The following is a 23,177-nucleotide window of genomic DNA, read 5'->3' as shown; positions in this document are numbered from 1 at the left end:
GAGTCTTTTGGGGGCTATTCCCATTCAAATCATCACAGCAAGGAAAATGAAAAAAAAAAAAACCCTTCAAGTATTTGTAGGGGCATTAGAGATAGCAGTATGCTTTGATTTCTTTGACTTCCTTTCTTTTGCAGAAAAATATGTCATTGCTCAACCAATATTTGTTTTTGAGAAAGGAGAACACACTTTCAAGGTAAGATCAAACTATTCTGGTTTTGACAAATAATACTTTAAGGAGGTAGTTAGACTAAGAGATGGTAACTGCATGATTTTATCGTGTCCTTCTCCATCAGCTGAATGCTCATGGAGTTGAGACTCAGAGACATCAGTTTGGTTGAAAACTCTAAATTGTGGGTAAAGTGGTTTACCTAAAATAATACGCTTATTTGTAGTGACTTTTAAAAGGTGACTTAAAAACAAACAAACAAACAAACAAAAAGCAATAGAAAAAGATTAAGAAGGTTGAGGATCTCCTTAGGTCCCTGCTATTGAAAGAGCCTAAAACTGGGTCTAAAAACTCCAGCATGCAATATTAGTCTGAAAGGGCTTATAGAGTCCATTTAATGTTGAAGCATCATCCTGGAACCATAGGGCTTGGGAGGATCAGCAGCACCCGTTACCTTATTATGGTTGTGAGAATTCATTCTTACATCCAGTCATTAATGAACTGATCACAAAATTAACTTTACTCCATTGTTCAAAGAGCAGATTCTTACACCAGATCAACCACTTCAGAATCATGAGAGCAGGTGCTTCAAAAAAAAATTCTACATTTTCAATGAGTTTTCAGAAATGATTCTATAGTCACTGATGTCTATAACCACTGGGCTAGACTTCTCTGTTGACATGTTCTTGACGAAACTGTGGTGTGTCACTTTATCCTTGTGAGCTGAAGCACTCTGGCTCCTGAAATTCTCTTATACAGAGGCAGGGTGGAAAATTGGTGTAAAAACGGCAACTACTCAGCTTTCACTGACAGTTTTGTGTCTTTTCAGAGACCTGCAGAAGACAGGCTGGATGAATCAGCAGAGCATGGTAATGGATTACGTTCTGTATTACCAAACCCCAAACCCCAATCTTTATACAGAGAAAATAAGTAAAGCATAGAATTTGGGCCTGTGGCACCGACCCTGTAAAACTAATGATTTTCCTTGTTTTTAAGTGTGCACATGGATTGGTTTGAAAGATGACAGGCAGATAACTGAGAACAGGGACATGAATGAATAGCCTCTGTGATTCTAAGCAGAACTTCAGAATGTGTATACAACTTCCTGCAGAAGCCTCTTTTCTATCTGTTCTATGTTAATATGTCTGTAGGTTTATAATCACCTTAGGACCCCTAATATTTAATGCTGGGCTCCACAAGTCATCATGTTGTGAAATGATAACTTACATACACAAAGGGGTCGATTCTACTGTGTGTTACCCTAAACACAACATTACTGTTCCTGTTGAATTTCTTTCAGAATTCAGTGGTTTCTCCAGAAAGCGGATAAGGTCTTCATCTGTTACACTTCATACTACAGATTCTCAGGCTCCAGGAGGTAGGTATAATTTTGACTGTTATTCTACATGTGAAATTACTAAGCAGTTTTCAAACTGGCCATTTAAAAGTAAGCACCTATGAAATAAGAACATGCTGGCACTTTAAGAAGAAATTCATCTTACGCTATATCTGAGCCAACTGAGGACATAGTTTGCCCATGTGCACTCCAGCGTACCCCAGTACTGCTCTGCTTAATGGGTTTTACTGCCTTTGGGCTTTGTAAAGCAGCAATTTATGTACACATATCTCCACCCAGTATGAATTCACAAGTGGCATTTTTTGTATACCTAAAAGAATGTCTAATACAGGCCAGTATTCAAGAAATATTTACTGAGTTGAGCAGAAATAAAGTTAACTTATGATCATGAGAGGTTGTCTTTGTTTCGATTGATTAAAAACTCAAAAAAAATGGTTTTGTTTGAATTGGAGATCTAAATTTTTCTCCAAACAACAGAATCCTAGTCAAACTAGATGAAAGACACACTTCTTACTGACCTGCATCTGCAATCTGCTTTTAGTGGCAGCTTCATCTCAGAGGCGCCTGAGGTCCTCATCATTCACCGATGTCCCAACCTTCCCACCTTCTGGACCAGGTAAGGATGGACTCCTAGACCCTCAATCCTGACACTCTGATGTCTCAAAAATCATTCTTATCAACGATGAGTTTTCTTTCTCAGACATCATAAGATGCTAATAGTGTGAGCAACAAATCAAGAGAGAAGTCGTAGCCACGTATGCCAGAGGGCTATCTGAAGAATACTAACCTTACAAATCCAGACAGTGAATGCATCTTTTATTTTTGGCAAAAAGTTTGAGCTTGGAATGTTTTAGGACTTTGTATATGAAATAAACGGATGCCTATATTTAAAGAAGAATTCTGTGATGTAATGTATGCTGAGTCAGTTGAGAATTTAGTTTGCCTTGTTTCTATATCAAAGGACTTCAGGAATGCTCTTCATAATAGGTTTTATAGCCTTTGTGCCATAGGCAATACTTTATGGAAGGTAAATCTACAAACTAAAAAGAGCTTGCTTTTTTTTAAAATTTAGTATTGTTTACATATATCGCTTATATAGTACTCAAAATACAACCATACTTTCGAGTAATATTCTAACACTTAGAATATGGTTCTGTGAGAGATTTCACTAATTAAAATATTATTTTTCTTTTCTCAAAAATCATAATGCTTTGCCAAGTAAAATGATTTTATTGTGATGAAATGTCTATCACAATGAAATGGTTGGCACTACCTTCACATTAAACAATGACTTATATTCCTGGGTATTTTTATTTGTACTGAACAATCAACTGGATTTTCCAGTGTTTATCACTGTGAAATCCTGTTTATCTATCTGTCTGTCTGTCTGTCCGTCCGTCCATCCATCATCCATCCATCCATCCATCCATCCATCTATCTATCCATCTATCTATCCATCCTTATTACATTAATAACAGTAATTACAATCATGACTGAGCAACAGTGTATCAGACACTTCTCAGTCACAGAAGAGATGTGTCTCCATTCAGTAGACTCTCTGAACCCCCATGGCAAGCTGTATAAGAGAAATGGGGAGGGAGCTAGTCCCAGAGGCAAAGCATTCTGCTTCACTGTTTTTGTGTAAAGCAAAGGGACAGCTTTATTTGCTCTATATAACGACTTCATTTTTAAAAATCAGACACACAAAGGACAGACAAGGCGGAGGATACTCAGTAAGCAGCACTCCTACTTAATGCTGTGCAGAGTCATAAATGGTGTTGGCAATGAGAAAAGTAGCACAGTGTATGTGGTCCATTTGTTGTTTGTTTCCAGTAATAAAGATAATGCGGACTACCAAATCCAGCTTTGGTTAGAGCAGCAATTCCATTGCAACACCATGAGATAATGCGTTGAAGAACACCTTAAAGGAGCGTTTCTAGTCCCTTGCCATCTCCATTAGTCAGATGCAGGCCACTGCAGTACCAAGGCAATACCCTCCCTTTGAAAAGTACAGAAGCATATGTTGCAGCCATGACCAACCCTACCCAGCAACACACCTAGAGGAAAACAATCTGGTGTCATTGTTGTCATAGTTTGGTTTTTGTTACTGTGACAAAACACTAAGGAAAAAAAAAAACAGCTTAGGAGAGGGGAGGGTTTATTGTACCTTACAGCTTATAGTTTGTGATGAAGAGAGGTCAGGGCAGGACTGCAAGCAGGAACCTGGAGGCAGGAACTCAAGCAGAGACCTCGGAGGAAGGCTGCTTCCTGGCTCACTCTCTTTGGCATGCTCGGCTTGCTTCTTCAACAGCCAAGACCACTTATCCCAGGGGCGGCACTGCCCATAGTGTGCTGGACCTTCCCACATCAGTCATTAGTCAAGAAAATGTCCCTGCAGACTGGCCTAAAGGCCTATCTTAAGCAGGTATTTTCTCCATTGATAATCACTCTTTCAAAGTGGCTCTAGTTTGTGTCAAGTTGACAAAAACCAAAACCAACCAAACAAACAAACCTAATCAGCATAGCTGCCATCTTTAATTCTCTCTGAAGTATCACTAAAAGAGGACGTGAAGACGTTGTTGATAGTGTTAGAGCATCCTGTGAGAGGTATTCATAAGCACACAGGACTCATTCTCACTGCAGGGTTTGTAATTTGCAAATTTTCTAATGGCACTAATCTATTTAATGATTATAAATAAGATTACCTCTTCTATAAAAGGCCTAATTTTAGATTTTTGAGAATTGAGCAGAAGTAGGTAGCAAAACTCACCTGGCAATCACATATTTATCAGGACCAGCCCTCCAATGAGCCATACTTTCTAGTGGTATTAGTACCAATAGCGACATCTACTGGTGATCTCAGAACAGAACAAAAATGTAAAATATTTCACAGACTTTAAAGTTGTTGTTTTTTTTTTTTTTTTTCTTATAGTGAGGAAAAACAATGTTTTTATGACATCAAGTCTGGTGCAGAGGAATATTGACATGAACAGTGTAGAGCAAGGTATGACTCTTCAGTTTCAAGAACCCCCAAAATTCTACCCCTCACCATTAATTTGTTTGTTTATTTATTTAATGTATTTGAGGCACAAGGGAAATTGTGTTAGAGTTTAGAAGAAAAACACTGGGCAGGCAAGCTATAGGACTCCAGCAGCTGCCTGATGAATAGAAGGGATAAAAGCCATGCCATGGAGGTTGGCACAGCCATGCCATGGAGGTTGCTCTGGAGATCACGTGGATAAGTAGCCACAGGGCAAGGAGGGGAACTTTGGCGAAAGAGTAAGTAAGCTCAGAATATCGGTGTAAGCTTGAAGTGTCAAGGGAGGCATGCTTAGAAAAGAGATAGAAAGAAACAAAGAAAATGGCAAGCTTTGCTAAACAATTGAGAAAAGGTAGACTCAGGACCCTATTGGCTGAAGTCCATAAGTTTTGTTTACCCTGCCTATTTTAATCTCTCTCTCCCTCCACCTCTGTGTGTGTGGGGGTGGTGTTGGGTTGGGTGTGTGTGTGGTGTGTTGGGTGTGTGTGTGTGTGTGTGTGTGTGTGTGTGTGTGTGTGTGTGTGTGGTGTTGGGTGTATGTAGGTAGCACAGAGTGACAAAACATAGAGGATAAAATATTTGATTAGACAAGCCATGTGATCAAAAGAAACACTTATTTGGCAAAATCTAGGTAAGAACTGAATAGCAGGCAATTCATGGGCTTTGACTTTGACTAGTCTCTAAAAACTTAATTGTGATTTTTTTTTTTAAAAAAAGCATCATATTAAAAATAGGGACAAAGGAGTATTTCACCAAAAGGTATTGATCTTTTCATTCTGTTCTTTAAAGGTCCTGTGAGACCTTCAGAGAATGTTTTAAGACCTGCTATTCTGCAGCCCCCTCAAGTTCAAAGCTGCGAAAACATAAGCAAAACATCTGGGCATGGTGCTTCGAAATCTTGCAAAATTAAGGAAAATACCAAGCACAAGGTAAGAAATTCCATTTGGTAGGAGCGACATTGGACCATTCTTCATGATCGTATTAAATTGGAGAGTGTTCCCTGATCCAGATGATGTGGTTGCTGTCATGCCCAAGTGGGAAGACTGTGCAGCAGGCAGTGGGAACTCGTGAGCATAGTAGGAATTCCAGACTGCTGGCTGTAGGAAACTCGGGAAAGCAGTGAGATGAGCAGGGGCCAGAACCTCTAGTCAAAAAATGGAGTAGGGGGTTCTGCATCCCCAACTGTCGAACATCATAGTGAGGCTTTGCCAGTCGAGGTCACATCAGACATCTTCGCGGATAACGGCAGCAAAGATTCCATACACAGAATAACCATGGGTGGAGGAGGAGAGCTTAGCAGCCTCCAGGGACAGATAAGAATTCTCTCTTCTGAACACTGAAGGGTCTGAATCACTCACTGAAAGGCTTTCCTAAGGCGATCCTCTTTTGTTGGGGCATGCAGACGTGGGGTTCCGGAATGTTCTATGACCGTGACACTCTGGGGGAATCGGGCACAATTTAGGCGTCTGGAATTTGAGTTATTCCAACAGCCGTTTTCAAACTCTTGAGGTTGTTCAACTGGTTTGGTTTGGTTTTCGCCGAACACAATGACAGTAGCACATGGAAGTGAAATGTATCAGCCAGGGAAAAGAATCAGAAAGGAAGTCGTCTTGCCCTGCAGCTACCTGTGCTTATCCAAACAAGGCACCCAACACTCCCCTTACCAGGAAAAAATGAAGCCGAATTTGGTCAGCATTGTCCAAAATTGTTATGCTTCCAAACCTTCTTCTTTATAAGATACGATTTTGGTGAGACCCACTGTGAATTTTAATAATAATTTAATCAATTATGCATGGCAGATGATAAGGGGTTTATAGGATAAAACATATTCTTAATTTTAGAATAATATACTACTAAAAGTCTTAACTAAATACAATCTAGTAATTACTTTTATCTATTTAGGAATGTTGGGAAGAATGGTGTTAAATAAGCCTTAAATTTTGTAAGGAAAAGTTGACTAAGTTTTGAAATGTTATACACCATTTTAGAATGGTGTATAAGTATAGACCAAATTTTTGTTATATGTTATAACATTATTATATATAACTATAACATGTAGTTATATTTCTTCCTTGTCATGACTTTTATAAATCTCATCTGTGTTTGTAGATGCATGTATGTGCATTTGGAGGCCAGAGAACACTGGGTGGATGTGGTAGTGAAACTCTTAGGGTACTCCCAGGGACTGAACAGCCCTGAAAAGTCCCCCACTAATCCAGAAGCAATCATTAAGCCCGAATGGATAAAGTAGATAAAATTTACAAAAGGCACCAAGTTTGTGAGTAGTATAATGAAATACGCCCGCTGTCTCTGGAACCAAAGACTTGTACTTAATGTTACTTCCATTTGGTTGTGTGACGTGGGTGAGTTCTCCAAGTTCTTTCTGTCGGTTGGCTCATTTGTAAAAACTGTGGGCAGCAGGAGTAAAGAGTGCACTGAGCCGTGAAGATCACGTGAGAGGAGGCACATGAAGGGCTGGGGTGTGTCTGAACACAGGAAGCTTTTAACATGTGTGACTAGAACTGGTTTCTGTCTGATGTTTCTGGAGAGAGCAAGTCTAACGACCCTTCAGATGGACTTCTCCTTTTTTCAGGTATCTGAGGCGAACTCTAGTTTGCTAAGTGAAAATTTATCAAATGCCAGAAGTTCAGCCCAGCTGTCTACTGACCTACAAGTCTCAGAGGCAACATCAGGGTAAAATATTCAGCCTGTGTGTTCTTTCTCCAAAGTGTTTGGGACTAGAGGTGTTTCAGATTAGTTTTTTTTTTTTTTTTTAGAGTTTTGTAATATCTGAATACATATACTGTAATTAATATCTTTGGGATGGGACTAAAATATAAACATAAAACTCACGTACACAGATTTACATACACCTCGAGTATATAATCCGAATGTAACTATATACAATATTTTTAATGATTTTGACTATGAGGCCAGGAATTTTCTACTCATGATTTTATATCAGTGCTCAAAATGTTTCAGATTTGGGGAAATTTTGTACCTCCGATTTTCTAATTCAGGATGTTCAACCTAATGAGAAAACCAAAATGGTTCCTTTTCATTTTTGTTTTCTTTAACCATTTTAACTATTCATACCCTGTAATTTTCTGATATTGTCTGAATAAATTGACAAGATTTTAATTTGAAAACACATCTTATAAGAATGTTAGTTTAGAAAGCTCTTTAGAATACCTCAGCTACTTCACTGTCATAATCACATTGGATTACCTTCCTTATCTCATAGAGATGGAATATTTCGAAAAGATATGAGTAAGCTTCAGGTACAAGTTTTCTTGCTATTGATCTTCCTTCTTTTTTGTTTATGTCCTTTCCCCCTCTTTCTTTCTAATCAATTTTGGTGCCATCTATGATTAATTGGCATTGATTGTTTAGATAAAGGAAAGCAGCATGCATCTGTTACGTGAAAAGTTTGTGACTTAGTATTACTGGTGATGAAGGAATGTTTTACCTGAGAGAACACTGAAGGTGGTCGTGGACAAGCATTGACTCACACGAGTAGCCTCATCCAGGTCGAGTACTATGAGTTCATGGGGATGTGCTGAGGACCTTCAGTGCATCTGCCTACAAACAAGGGGCTGAATGTTTGATTGTCTCATCATGCAAAACATTTTAATATAAAAATCAAATTTCTTGGAGTACAAGAATTAAGACAATGCACAGTCAAGTACAATTGATAAAACGCCCTGAAGATCTTGGATTGTTCAAAGCATCATTGGCCACTTAGGACAAGGAATAATGGTTAGGGATTGCTGGAATGCAACATGATAAGGGCTGGGCAGCCCTCCAGCTGGTCATGCAGCCCACAGAGTAAATGGCATGAGGTCATCTATACAGGCCAACTCCAGCGTCATAACAGTAAGCAACAATATCTGACTATTACCCCTGGAAGTCTTTAGCTCACGTTTTTCCTTCACTTCTCATTCATTTCCTATGAACAAAGCAGTATGTTTATGTTTGAACCACCTGTTTATTTTGCCTGCTAAGGCTTAAAGCGGCTTTGCCCACACATTAAAAACCGAATACTTATCTCTGTTTCATAGGTGCCAACCAAAGGAAGACAAGTGTTCTTTCAAAAGCTGCACTTCGGACTTTGTTTTTGGAGAAAACATGGTAGAAAGAGTTTTGGTAAGATTTTGGTAAATTATCTTGGAGGAACTGTCCGTTCACATTTCTCAAGGCAAATTAATTAGTGTTCAGTTCAAGAATACTTCCTAGTTTGGGTTAAAAGACACAATTTCTTTCTTTAACTACAAAAGGCTTCTGGGAAATATGTCTCAGCTGTTTGAATAATTGATGTGATGCCCATAGGGTAGCGGTTCTCAGCCTTCCTAATGCTGCGACCCTTTAATACACTCCCTCATGTTGTGGTGACCCCCAGCCATAAAACTATTTTGTTGCTACTTCATAATTGTGATTTTGTTACTGTTAAGAATTGTAATGTAAATACCTGTGTTTTCAAATGGTCTTAGATGACGCCTTGTGAAAGGGTCATTTAATCCCCAAGGGGTTGCAACCCACAGGTTGAGAACCACTGCCAGAGAGGAAGGAAACTGTACAATCATTTCATTATTACCAATGTGAAGTGTCAAACAGTTCTTTGCCTTGTGTTAAGCCTAAATTACTCATTGAACTTTCAGAAACAATGCAGCTGTTAAAGGATAAGCTCAATTAGTAATATTTTAATAGTGTTTCCAGCAGTGTTTTTCTTTAATTTTTAAAAATTGTTTGACAGTTATATATAGTTGTGAGTTTTTGTCATTTACCCACAGACACACACACACACACACACACTCTCTTTCTCTCTTTCATCTTCCGCCCTTTCCTGCTGGCGCTGTTCTCAACAAGTTCCCATCCTACGTTCATGTCTTCCTTTTCTGTGTGGCCTACTGAATGAGTTTCTTGCCTGATCATGAGTGGGAGGTTATTTACTGGATCAACGGGAACTTCTCAGTGGCTGCCCCACTGAACAAATGTCACCCTGTTGAAAATAATAAATCAATATGCTCTTATTAACCACAGCCAAACCTTTACTTTGAAAAAACATTATTATAATCATTTGCATTTTATGAGAAAAAATCCAGGTGCTTTACTTGTCTAGGAAACAGGTGAAAACTCCCAACTGCTATTCTGCCATTTACGTTTAATTCCCCTGCTCCTCTGCTGCTGCTGGGCCTTGCCCAGAACTTTGATTTCTAAGGCAGCATTACCGTAAAGCAAGGAGCAGTAGAGCAAAGTGAAAGCCTTGGCATGCCCGCATATTGTCATGATTCACAGGGTTTTCCGGCCTTTGCTTAAACTAGAGTAATATCTGAACTTGGCGTGAGGGGATTGTCTCAGGGTTACCGGTTATATGAGGCAGGTTAATGAAGTGGCAGGGTTGTTTATGATCAAAGAACACGATGAATATGTCTGAAAATGTCACAACGTCACAGTGAGGGGCCGGGGAGAGGTGGGTCAGTGGGTATGATCACTTGCTGTGCAAGTGCAGGAATCTGTTGGAATCTGCAGCATCCCTGTAAAAACCAGCTTAGCTAATGGTAGGCTTCTGGGTTAGTGAACGACCCTGCTTCCAGGGAAGAAGGCAGAGAGCCATAGAGGAAAATGCCAATGACATCCTCCTCTGGCCTCTGCATGCCTGCGCACCATGGATGAACACACCTACATACTCACATGTGCCCATATACCACGCATGCACAATACACACACAGAGAGAGAGAGAGAGAGAGAGAGAGAGAGAGAGAGAGAGAGAGAGAAAATGCCACAATGAAATGCATTATTTTGTACAATTAGCACATGCTAATAGAAATGAAAAGAAAAAATTCTCAAAGCTAGTTGATTTCAATATTTTTAGAGCTCTCTTTAGTCAGTTTTTTTTTTTTTTTTTGATCTTGCTTGTTGTAGACACACCTCAGGACTGTCCTTAATTCTAAGGGTAGCTCTGTTGCTTTTTAGCTTAGAGTACCGTTCTGTCACTGCCAAGAAGTCCGGGTCCACCTGGCATGCGGGTCCAGGCCTCTCATTCTAGCACTGAGGGGCTGAGGTAGAAAGGTAGACAGTTTGAGGCCAGCGAGCACGAAACAGTGAGACCATCTCAGACTGTCAAAAAACGAAACAAAACAAAATGATGGGCAACTCCACCAATAACGGAGATAGTGATCTACATCTTTGGACCAGAACTAGAGTGCACCAAGCAAGTTCCAGGGAAAAGCTGTGCAATACATTTAGGCAAGTTGTTTTTTTTTTTTTTTTTTTTTTTTCCTTTTCCTAAGTTTGACACTCGGGTAGTCATGGGCTCTGTAGAATGCCAGGCACAATTAAGATGCTTTCCATATTCACAAGATGACCTTTAACATGCACTTTACCAGCCATGTACCATGTTCCTATGGTACACAAGGTCCTGAGTTCACATACTGATGACCTTGTTGCTTACATAGTTTATCCTTCAGTTTAAATGATAATTTTCACTCTTAGTTGCCTAAAGTAATTTTAGGCACATTTGGTTTGATTTCTACACAATAAGTGGACGTTGTCTGCAGAATGTAGACTTTTTAAAAATATGACGTGAAAGCAGAGGGAGCACTATTTGGGAGGAGGAAGGGGGCCAGCAGGAGGGGAGCAGGAGGGATGAAGGAGAGTAAAGGGGCAAAAGACAATATATGTGTAAAGATGCCATAATGAGTCCTATTAGCTTGTATGTTTATGTTAAGTAAGAGGAAAGTTCTCTCTCTCTCTCTCTCTCTCTCTCTCTCTCTCTCTCTCTCTCTCTCTGTGTGTGTGTGTGTGTGTGTTTGTGTGTGTGTGTATGCATGTGTATGTACATGCCATGCATGTACATTTGGAGGCCACTTTCTTACTACTCTCCAATTTATTCCCGTGAGACTGGGTCTCGCTGACCCTGAGCTTACTGGACGAGGCTGGCTGCAGAGTTCCTGTCTCTACCTGCCTCTGACTCCCAGTGCTGGGGTTATATGCCCATGTGGCCATACTTAGCTTTATGTGTGTGCTGGGCATTTGTCCTGAAGTTTGTACAATAACCATCATTACCCACTGAGCCATCTCTCAGCTCCCTTCCGGGGAGCCATTAAGTAAGATCTTGTATCATTAGGTCAGAAATGCTATGAGTGAGGTTAAGGGTCAAGTCATTCTAATGTACAGCTAGGTTTGGAATCCACCTAAGTAGTTAAGCAAAGCTAAAGCAGACAGTGCTCTAGAGAGGCTTACAGTGTAGTAAGGGAGACAGAGAGAAACCTGTGAGGACAAACTACAGTCGGGGCCACGGAGGTTTGGTGAGAGAGAGCACTTGTCAATATAACACCCGGACATTTTTGATGTGGCTTATGAAAGGACTGGAGCTTCCCGTTTCTCTCAGAGAGGATGTCCCAAGGATCCTGGAACAATCCAGATAGTTTGTGCTTTTCCTCTAAGTAATCTGTGAACCCATGGCCTTGTGATACGGGGGTCAAAGTGCATTCCCGACTTGAACTTTTAGAATGAGTCACTGATCTTTCTGAGCTGGTGTTTCTATTTTCTTAAAACTGAAAATGATTTGTCTTTGCCTAGTTTCAGGGACTACACTGATTTCCCACTAAATGACACGGCAGAATCTTGAGTTCACAAAGGCACTGTTCCATCTTGCTCTGCAAGGGGAGTACACACACGGCTGCGAGTAGCACAGTTGTTAATCTTTTCCATACAGGCGTTTATGGCATTAGATCTGCAGAGCCTTGGAAGGGACTGTTGCGGGGCTAGAGATGGCTCAGCGGTAAAGGCACCTGCCACCAAGCCTGGTGACCTGAGCTTGATCCGAGGGACCACGTGGGGGAAGAAGAAAACGGATTCCAGCAAATTGCTCTCTAACCTTTACACACGTGTCTTGGCATGCACATGCTACACACACACACACACACACACACACACACACACACACACACACACACACAAAGACAGCTGGCAAACAGTAATGTCGGAGGAGACATTAGGATTCCTTCTGTTCTCTGAGATATCTAGCAGAGTTTTCTTTTCCTGGGAAGTAGACAGCAATAGTGAATCTCTGGGATCACTGAAAAACACCGAAAGCGAAGAGAACGGCCCTTTGGTCAGCCTGGTGGGGCACAGAGCCACAGCCGCCTGCTTCCCGGCTACTCCAGCTTTTCTTATTTCTTTAAAACCAGACCCATCTGGACAGGCTGGGATAAGTGAGCTCTGGTGTTTGAGGTTAGAACCAACGCTTCCTGACTGTAGCCCAGTTCTCTGTCGAGTGCAGAGGAGCCCGAAACAAAAACACAGTAGCTCTTTCTTGTGTGCTGTGTTGAAAAAGAAAATCTTTTGGTCTTTGGCTTATTGCAAATATCTGGGCATAAGATTAAACAATGTACATTTTCTCTCACTTAGGGCACTCAAAGGCTCACCCAGCCTCTACTTCAAAACCATTCGTACGCCAAGGAAAAAACAGTCAAATCTGTTCTGAAATTTCCTACTGCTGCTTCAGATCCAAGTAAGAATCGTTTCACTTGTAAACCATCTAACTTCACTGTCTCCTGTTGTTTTTATGTGTATGGCTGGTTTGAAGCATGTTTGTCAGCGGACCATATGTGTGTCTCATGCCTAAAAAGGTCAGAAGAGGACATCGGATCCTCTGGGAATGAGCAACCATCGTGTAGATGCTGGGAACTGAAGCTGGGTCCTCTGGAATGGCAGCCAGTGCTCTTAACCACCGAGCTATCTTTCCAGCCCCTGTTCTCCTATTTTTAATGACATTTACTTAATATCCCAATAATTTTAAAAGCCTACAACCCAGTATTTAAATTGTTTTGGCAAGGAGTAAAACATATAATTAGGTTTTAACATAGACTTTAAAATTATTGACTTAATACTATGGAAGAGTGAATTAGGTGGTTTTTAACCTAGTCAAACAGTTCGACTTTTAAATATAAGGTAAAAAGACGTATTAGCAAGGTTAGCACACAACCTTCATAGCAGAGGAAACAAGGTCTTACCTATTTTTTCTTCCTGCTTTCTCTTTGGGACAGACTCTATTAAAACTGTATCCCTAATTGAATCAGCTGCTGCTTTTTCTTCCAAACCATCACAAAAATGCTTGCTCGAGAAAATTGATGTCATAACGGGAGAAGAAATGGAACATAATGTGCTAAAGGTTTGTATGCTATGTATTATATAGACTAAAAATGTTATATAGACTAAAGCCAACATCAGCAGAGACATCTTCAGAAATATCTAGAAATAGAATTTCAGGAAGACTAAGTTGCTTGAAGAAAAACTGTTTGAGGCTTGTAAAACCTCACTGTTAAACTAAGGCAGTGTCATCTTCTTAAATTGTGTGTGTGTGTGTGTGTGTGTGTGTGTGTGTGTGTGTGTGTGTGTGTAGGTTTACAACCACTCATTCTAGTTCTCCAAGAAGAAAGAGGCAATGAATCTAAGTTTAGGATCTTCTTGCTTTAGCTTCCCGAGTTCTGGGGCTTGTATAAACAGGCCAGGATTCTGTCTTCAAGTAACTTCAGACTTCCATTTGACACTTCTCATGTCTGTTCTCACAAGCAGTGCCATTACTATGATCAGCTCTACTAATACTGAAAGGTGATTTGCTTTTAGGTTAAGACAAAAAGCTTTTTTGTTATTATTTATTAAAGTGTAGACTTTTGCATAAATCAAGAACTACAGGTGTGCACTGTATCTGATTTGGGGCTGAGTGGGGTCAGGTATGACCTGTAACCTCACTGTTTAAAGGCACCAATCCCCCTTGGCCCTCCTCCATCTTCTCCCACACTCTCTCCACTCCCCCTTATTTCCACTATGACCTTCTATTCTATATAAATGCATCTCAAGGCATAATTTTGGCCTAATTGAAGTAACTCCTAGGGGTCAGTCCCTGGTGCACTGCATTTTTATTTGAATGTACAGATGACTTCTTATGCATGGAAGTATTTGATAACTGGCAACCACTAAATTACCACAAGGGACCCCATGTTATCATATCACAACTCTCCATGTCCGTGTGCTGTGTTTGAAATATTTTAGCATGCAAATTCATGATTCATTTATTTCGAATAACATTATGTGGCCAAAATAATATCAAATTTAATGCAGAAGTTGGCATATAGAGAGATATTAAGTAATAAAGCAGCAGGTATACATGTATCCTATAGTTTTAGAAAATGATGAAAACATGTATGTATTGGTATGGACACCTACAAACATCTCTGAAGGAATCAATAAATTCTTTATTATTAGTGGCCACCTGTTGCAGAAGTGGAAAATGGAGAGCAAGGGTTGGGGGCCCTTTTCAGTTCACTCTGTGCTGTAATTTTCATATTTTTTTGCAGATTGAACTATTCAGAGATTGCATGTTCTTGAAAGTTAAATAAATCTCAAATTCTAGTTTATTCATCATTAACAAAGATAAATCTAGTACAAGACAAGTCAGATATAATAGTGTTAGGGCAGAAGAAAGAATTCAATCTGAAAAAACTTTAATACGTCTGACATTTTAAACAATTGTCATTTAGATCAACTGCAAGATATTTGTATTCACCAAGATAACACAATCCTGGACTGAAAGAGGCAGAGGAACTCTGAGACTGAATGACATAGGAAGCAGTGACTGTGGGACACTACAGTCAAGACTAAGTAAGGACAATGTTGTAAAGTAAGCCATGATTTCTCAGGGTGCAATGTCTCATGGAGATGCACACTGCTTTCTGGAGATGCATTATAAAACACACCGATCAATCTGATGATGGAAAACAATATTTCTAACGTACTCTAGGGGCTTCCCATTTTAAGTAAGCTTCCTATCAGACAGCACGGGTTCCAATTTTTCCTCCACCACTGACTAGTAACCCCAAAGAAATGGCTTGACTATACGAATTCAAACATGTGAATAACTGTAGTCTGTGGCCTTTTCAGTGTTGGTGAGAATTCACTGAGATGCTATAACTCAAGGGTTTTTGAGCAACTGTGAAAATCTGATGAGATGCTCTGTGGAAAGCCGCTGTGCCAAAGCTAAGCACACACCTGAACAGTGATGTCATTAGTACCGGAAGGGGTATAAAGCAAATAGCTTTGCAACGTTTAAAGTTTCGGGAAAAGAAATAGCTGACCCGTCATGTATCCTTGGCATCCAAACACAGTGTGGAGCTGGGATAAAGGGTCAGTTTCTGAGGAGACAAGTGTGTAACTATTGCATCCTGCAGCAAGGGGATGATGAAAAGCTGGAGAAAGATTTCAGATGTTTGGCATTCAAAAGGGCACACTGGACTTTGTTCAGGGACCCAGACTGCACCTGAGCAAGGGCAGAGGCCTGGTGTGGTGAAATCTCTTGCCAGATGGTTCTGAGAAGTCAAAGTTTTGAAGGAAACTACACACAGGATCTGGGGCGTATGAGGATCTGTTGAGTTTCAAATGTCAAGCTCAAACAATGCAAAGGGATAGAATTCAGATCAAAAGACCAAGAACAGGGTTCTCAGCTTCGTAATGGACAAACAGGTTGCTAAATAATGCCACCAAGGCAGCACTGGCTGTTCTGGTTTAATTCTACTGTTCGCCAGGAAAAAAAAAATTAAGACCAAAATTTCCAAACACCTTTACTGTTGTTGTTATTATGTGAGTAATATGGGCTCACTACAGAAAGCAGCAAATAAATCAACCAAAGAATAGATACAATAGTATCAGAATCTATTTTCTAGATACAGTTTGTTAACAATGCATTCTGTGGAAGCCATTCTCTGTATACTGCTATGTAGACTGTACAGTTTGTGGTTCACGGTGCTGTACTGATCTGGCTTTTTTTACATAGTATTCCAGGATCGTCTTCCCATATGAGTACCTTTCTTCAGTACTGTTAATGGATTTTCAGTGTTCTCTCTATTGGCTGAGCTGTAATTGATCTGATTCAACATTCTGAACACTTAAACATTGTTTTTTTTCATTGTAAACATTTCTTAGATAATCTTCATGTCACCAGGTCCTCAAAGAAGCCCTTTAAATTTAATCATTTAAAAATTCTAGAAAAAATAGAATTCTAACACTGAAACTAGAGTAAGTTACTAGATCAACTCTCTCTAACGTAAGACTCAATTTTAAAACTGAGTCATAATCTAGCTAAATGACCACTCACTAGTGAAAGAAAACACAGCTTGAAAAACCACCACGGGATTAACTTCTCCTTCAGAGAAGTTGATGTTTTCCTCAGGTCAAGGCATCATGAACTCTAACCTGACTTCTTGTCTTCTCGTCACAGTCATGCACAACCAAGGCAATCTGAGGCTGGTCCTCAACAGCAGGCTCTGGACTCAAATGAAGGTTCAAAGAGCAAATCACAAAAACTTGCAAATCACTGCGACTGACTTAGAAGGCGATGGTATCAAGGTATTTTTAATTCAGGTAAGTTACAGATTTCGGTGATGAGGGGGTCAGCCTACTAATACAATAATTAGCCTCTTGCAACTCCTAATTCATTTTTGCTATAATCATCTGCATGACTGGCAAAGAAATCAGCCGCTCACTATGGTTACTGACAGTGTAATGTGTCCTAACATCTATTTAAACTGACACCAAAGTCAATATGAATCAGGTGGTCCTCATTGTAAGACATTCAGATGTTAGTACCTATCATTCCCTTTACTCCTGCAATCAGGTCAATAAGCTTATGAGTTCCCAGTGATGACATTGTCAAAATGGCTCCTAGGAGGTCAGCAGAATCTTAACCTGCCACTTAACGCCGTTACCCAGATAGAGGAGGCTTTGTGAGCAGAGCAAAGGAGCCAGTGAGAAATGGAAAAGCACAGGGCCAGCATGTTACAACCAGTCCAACAGCAAATTCCAATTCTGAACATGAGAAAATCTCCAGGGAAACGGATGGAAGCACAGTCAGGCTGTTCCCTGCAGCAGGAATGCCTGACCTCAAATACAAGCTACAGATACAAGAGAGCTGCCCCAAACAAAGCCTTCTTCCCGCCAGCCCCAGCTTCCTACCCCCAACTGGGTTTTTCCATAGTCTGAGACCTGGAGAACTTGAGAAATTATGAGTACACAAATGATATTGGAGTAGGTAATAATATAAGTGGATAGACTTCTACTAAATAACAAAGAAAAAATTGGTATGTGACAAAACTCCCAAATCTTATTAACTTAAAGTGCTTTGTCAGGGGTAAGGGACCTTTTGGGTATTAAAGTTTTAGGAAAAGTTCAATCAGCAGCAAAACCAAAACCAAAACAAACAAACAAACCAAAACAAAAAAAACCCAAGAAACAAAAAACAAAAACAACAAACAACAAAAACCCAAACAAAACAAACAAACAACAACAACAACAACAAAAACCTAAGAGCAAGATGATAACTCCTCTTTATCATTTAAGGACATAATACTCCACCCCACTAGCTTTTAAATTGTGGTACATTCACAAGAGACCAACAAAGGAAATACAATACAGACCATCTGTTGTGGTCACTATCAACATTTTAGTCTTACACAAATAGGTTAAGCATCCCGGATTTAAAAATTTGAAATCCAAAATGCTCCCAACTCAAACATTTTTTGAGTTTCAACACGGAAATTTCCACATCTGACTTTGTATGATTGGGTCCCAGCCAACACCCAGGCACACTAAAATATTGTAAAAAAAAATTCCTATAGGCTATGTATAGATGAAGCATAAATACATTCTTTGGTTAGATTTGGGCTACATCCACAAAGTATCTTATTATGTATGTGTAAATATTACAAAATCAGGAAAAGCTAAATGTGTACATATCCATACATATGTGACACATTGTACAATTATATGACCTCGGGTTGGGGATTTAGCTCAGTGGTAGAGTGCTTGCCTAGCAAGTGCAAGGCCCTGGGTTCGGTCCTCAGCTCCGAATTAAAACAAACAAACAAACAAACAAAAAACCAATTATATGACCTCCAAATCACTTAGCTTTCATTAAACTGACTTACTCACATGCAAAATGAAGGAAACAATAATATACTTTATAAAACTGCTGAGATTAAACAGCTACAATGATGGCAAAACATTAATTTTTTTTTTTTTTTTGTTTTTGAGACAGGGTTTCTCTGTGTAGCTTTGCGCCTTTCCTGGAACTTGCTTTGGAGACCAGGCTGGCCTCGAACTCACAGAGATCCGCCTGCCTCTGCCTCCCGAGTGCTGGGATTAAAAAAACATTAATTTTTTAATATAAATGAGTACTTTAATGTTGTAACATAGACATGTCCCTTTCTTTTTCTCAGTCACAGGTTTCTCTTTTGTAAAGGGAAGAGGGATGAGTATATGTATACTACTTGTTTTTGCTAATGTAGATGAACACAAACACAACAGCTAATGCTATACCAGTATTCAGCTACTGCTGCCATCATGTTTATTTTAATGACAACCAAAACTTAGCTTGGAGACGTTTTGAGAAGTACAATGTCTGAAAATGTCACTGATTCCTTGGGAGCTTTGCTTCTCCACAAAGCTGTGTGGGTTGGAGGATGGATAAGCAAAGTGATGGGAAGAAGCAGGAGTGCTTTCCTCTAGGTCTACGCTGTTCTACAGCAGAAGGTAGTAAAGTAAGAATCATCTTAACGGTTTCACTTCAAACAGGATTCTTAAATTACAAAGTTGCATTTGCTTAATTTAAAAATGTATGGATTGAGATCTTATAACATTACTTCACTTTGGGATACAATTTGGTGTAAAATGAATCAGCTTTAGTTTTGAACATGTTGGGCTACTGGCATTTATTTACTTTCCAGATTTATGTAGTACAATTCCTTCCTTTATAAACAGTGAGAGAGAAAGAGGTAAACATGGCTACACTTATCCATTACTTATAGTCTTAACAACTTAACTTTTCTCACAAAGGCTAGTGCCAAAGACATAGGCTATCTGTACGCAGCAATACATCACCGTCTTGTTGCCCTTCGGAGCCTCAGGAAGCAGGCTGAGGGTGATCCAGCTGAAAGCCCGTCGGACACAGTCCTCCAGCAGTTCAGCTGTGACGAGGATGAGGATGACTTCATACAAGTCACTAAAAATGAATCAGGTAAATAATTCTTGTTAGGTCAGGAGCGTAAAAGCAGTATCACAATCATAGTCCAGAATATTGAATAGGCCTTTGGGTCATAAAAATGGTTGCTTTAAGTGAGTGGTGGTAGGAGCCTGGCTGTTCGTAGGTTGGAAATGTCTTCTATGAGGGGCCTTCAAGTCGGCCTCCCTGTGACCAAATGACCCTTAGGTCATTTGCCTATAAATCCCATAAAAGACTTCATTCACAATTTAAAGTATTACACTGCTGTCTTGAAAGTAACCACTGTTGACTCATTTTCTCATGTTCCAGTCTATTACTGGCTATAACAAGAGGAAATAGAAATGTATGCAATGGGGATCCAGGTAAATCTAGTTTTAAGTCCTGAACATCATATTTATTCCTACTTTGGAATTTGACTGCTTAGAAAAACACCTAAATGGTGTAAGTATTATCCTGCAAGGTCCTCCTTTGACTAGGGCAAAAATGACTACTTTTTCAAATTGGGACAGGATTCACAAATGAACTAAGGCTGAAACAGAACCAGCAGTAAAATGATTTTTAGATTTTACTGTTTGTCCTGCTGTGTGGATTTAAAAGTGACACCCTGATATCATTATTGGGGGGCAGTGCCAAAGACCTAGTAAGCACAGCTGTGTTCTATGGATGTGGCTATTCTAACAGAGTCATCTAGTCATTTTTAGTGACAGCTTTACTTACCTCAAATTCTGTCTATAGAGACTTGACAATATAAAATGATAATGTGATGACCATTTCCCACTTTCAATCATTTTAAAATCTTAAAGCTGCTTTAATCATACATAACCTTAAAAAATTATCCAAGAACATATAAAACAGGATGGAAGACTTTGCTTAACATTAAAATTACAGTTAAAAGGAAAATTCTACCATGTGGGCAGATTAGGTTGCTTGACTCAATGAGCCAGAGAACTACACGAGTATGGTTTTCTACTTTACACAAATCTATTGAGCAAAAGGTTTATGATTCTCCAAATTAAATGAAATTAATAAGTAAATTATCTTTCATATTACTATGTTTGTATTGTCCACAATAAAATGGATTCTATTAGAAAATGTCAACTTAAAATAAAGATGAAATGGCAAGATTTAATCAATGAGACACAGTAATGAAACTTTTTAAGAAAGGGTTGATAAGCAACCATCTACCTGTTAAATGAATGGAAAAAATATAAGGCAACTGTCAATCACAGGCCCCTCCTTCTGCTTTTGTTTCCCCGTTCACACACAGCACCTTCCTTAGGAAGTATTGCACACAATGCTAAAAAGTTATGGAAGTTATAAAATGCCTGTTTGGACTTCGGTGCCCATGAATTAAATAACGTTTTGTCAGAAAGTATCATCTTTAAATTTATTACGAACATTGTTGGGTACGACGGCTCAGCAGAGAAAGCATGCGTCAAGCAAACCTGACAACCTGAGTTTGAACCCCAGAACCCACATAAAGGTGGAAGGAGATACCCAATATCACACAGTTATCCTCTGGCCTCCATACACATGCCTTAGCACACGTGTGCTCCCCCATCTCTCTCTTACTCTTACACACACACACACACACACACACACACACACACACACACACACACACGATAATGGTGATGATAAACCCAAAGGCTGAAAAAAAAAATACACACTTGCTAAAATCAACCACACTTGATATAGGGTGGGAGTGGAAATTATTAGCAATATTTTCTAACATTATTTAAACATACATAAGACATACTTTTATCTTTCGTTTCCTTATCACTAAGCTACTAATGTTTGTCTGTATTTGATATTAAGTCTAAATATGATGTTATGTAATGAAATATTTTACATTTGCCACAGATCCTTCAAGATGGAACCACAGACAGTCAGTTGTCTGTTCATAGCACTCTCTACTGTAAACATGACATCTACAGAAACTGGTCACTCTACTGAAATGCCAGACTGTCCTGAAAAGATTCTACACATACTTTGAAGAGTTTTTTTTTTTAATTAAAGAAATACAACTTCTTGTAATTAAAAGTTTTGTTTTATTTTACATTTTGATTATTGTGGATAGAATTTAAGAAATGAACTTCAGAAGATAAAAATTCTCATCATTTTGTGGATTAATCTAGAATAGGGTTTGATAACTAATTTAGACTATTCATCATGTTGATGGATATAATAATTAAAAGTACAAATTGTTGGTTTTGATAAATATCTCACTAAAGTATTTTAGTCATACATTGTCTGGCTATAGAAAAAACATTTTACTAATTTTACAGCCATATCTTTAAAAATATTATAACTGCAAGGCATTTAATTAAATCATGTTTATCTTCTGAGAAATGTATATTACACTTATACTTTGAGTCTCCTAATACATATATTCAAGTAGAAATTCTTTTACAAAAGTGTCCATTTTTGGACTTGTATCCATTGCATCTTATGTATTAGACTCACAGTCAGCCCACAAATGTTGGGGAATAATTGAACAAAATGTAATATATTATGTATGTGTCAAAAATACAAAAGCCAAATATCAATGTGCTTTATTTATGTGGGTGTCATTAATAGTCTAGTAGGTGTGGCTATGTAGAAGCCCTTTTATAGCAAATGTATCATATATGGCCAATGACTATCTCAAATTCCATCATTTTGGTATAGTAATTTCAATAATTTTTAGCAGATATGTTTATGACCTTTTGATATTTAGAGATACTTTATGACTCACATATGAAAATCGGACTCAGTACTTAGGGCCATATTTTATTTTGTTAGTATCTCTAAACAATCCCGTCATGGGATAAAGATTCAGGATCCTAAATGTTCAGAATGTGTTCTGAACTTTGACATACTTGTAATGAGGGTATAATTTTACAAACTGCTACACTGAAGAAAATATTCTTTGGAAGTATACATCTGAATATATATTTTAAAAGCTGACATTGCTTAATTGCCTTCATAAATACAAGAGCATTGCATGTACATATTTATTAACCAAACCTTGGCTCAAATCTCAGAGTTTAGCATATGGCAGCTGAATAAGCTCTTTTAGAGTATGATTTGAGTAATATGTTCAGAAGAAAAGAGAAAAGGAATACTGAAGAGAAAGAGACAGTATCAGAGGAAGGAGTTAATACAGATAATTAAGATTCTTTCTCCTCTACCATCGTTCTTGAAAGTAACTCTGGTGCAGAACACACTCAGTGATTAATTCTTACTAGGAACATAACATAATCAGGAGGCAGCATCGGTTCACCTGTAAGACCATAACTTTGTGGGAACATTGTATTTATAGGATAATTGTTAAAGTGAAGCAGAGAACAGAGCCCTCCTTTATTTCTTGGCATGTTTCTTCTTGTTCCAAAACTGGAATGAAAACGAAGCAATATTTTTTCCGGGTCCCAACTGTTTTAATATAGTTAAATCTACTCTGATTTTCTTTGGTCTTCTGTGCAGATGGTAAAGGAGAAACAGACTTACTTGTGGCCTATGCAGAAATGCCAGGAGACCCCCAAGTAGGTTAGAATGTCAGCAAGGCAGAGGCAGTGGA

The 23,177-nt window shown here is 38.9% G+C and overlaps 1 protein-coding gene across 1 annotated transcript in view; it reads left to right on the top strand.

Annotated features, from left to right (window-relative positions):
• Window positions 1-22,567, top strand: part of Ranbp3l (RAN binding protein 3 like) — a 51,685-nt gene extending 29,118 nt beyond the window's left edge. The window contains exons 2-15 of the mRNA XM_052743157.1: window positions 135-193; window positions 996-1,035; window positions 1,467-1,544; window positions 2,065-2,139; window positions 4,456-4,527; window positions 5,353-5,492; window positions 7,157-7,257; window positions 8,625-8,709; window positions 12,976-13,078; window positions 13,614-13,738; window positions 15,108-15,228; window positions 16,841-16,983; window positions 19,453-19,633; window positions 21,482-22,567. Coding sequence (XP_052599117.1) covers window positions 135-193; window positions 996-1,035; window positions 1,467-1,544; window positions 2,065-2,139; window positions 4,456-4,527; window positions 5,353-5,492; window positions 7,157-7,257; window positions 8,625-8,709; window positions 12,976-13,078; window positions 13,614-13,738; window positions 15,108-15,228; window positions 16,841-16,983; window positions 19,453-19,633; window positions 21,482-21,525 — 1,367 coding nt within the window. The 3' untranslated portion in view covers window positions 21,526-22,567. The remainder of the gene's footprint in view (window positions 1-134; window positions 194-995; window positions 1,036-1,466; window positions 1,545-2,064; window positions 2,140-4,455; window positions 4,528-5,352; window positions 5,493-7,156; window positions 7,258-8,624; window positions 8,710-12,975; window positions 13,079-13,613; window positions 13,739-15,107; window positions 15,229-16,840; window positions 16,984-19,452; window positions 19,634-21,481) is intronic.
• Window positions 22,568-23,177: the final 610 nt, after the last annotated feature.

The sequence above is a fragment of the Peromyscus californicus genome, unplaced genomic scaffold (assembly GCF_007827085.1).
Source record: "Peromyscus californicus insignis strain IS unplaced genomic scaffold, ASM782708v3 Scaffold_18__1_contigs__length_77618521, whole genome shotgun sequence".
Classification (NCBI taxonomy): domain Eukaryota; kingdom Metazoa; phylum Chordata; class Mammalia; order Rodentia; family Cricetidae; genus Peromyscus; species Peromyscus californicus.
The sequence above is the reverse complement of the archived record's forward strand: the minus strand, read 5'-3'. Positions and strand labels throughout refer to the sequence as shown.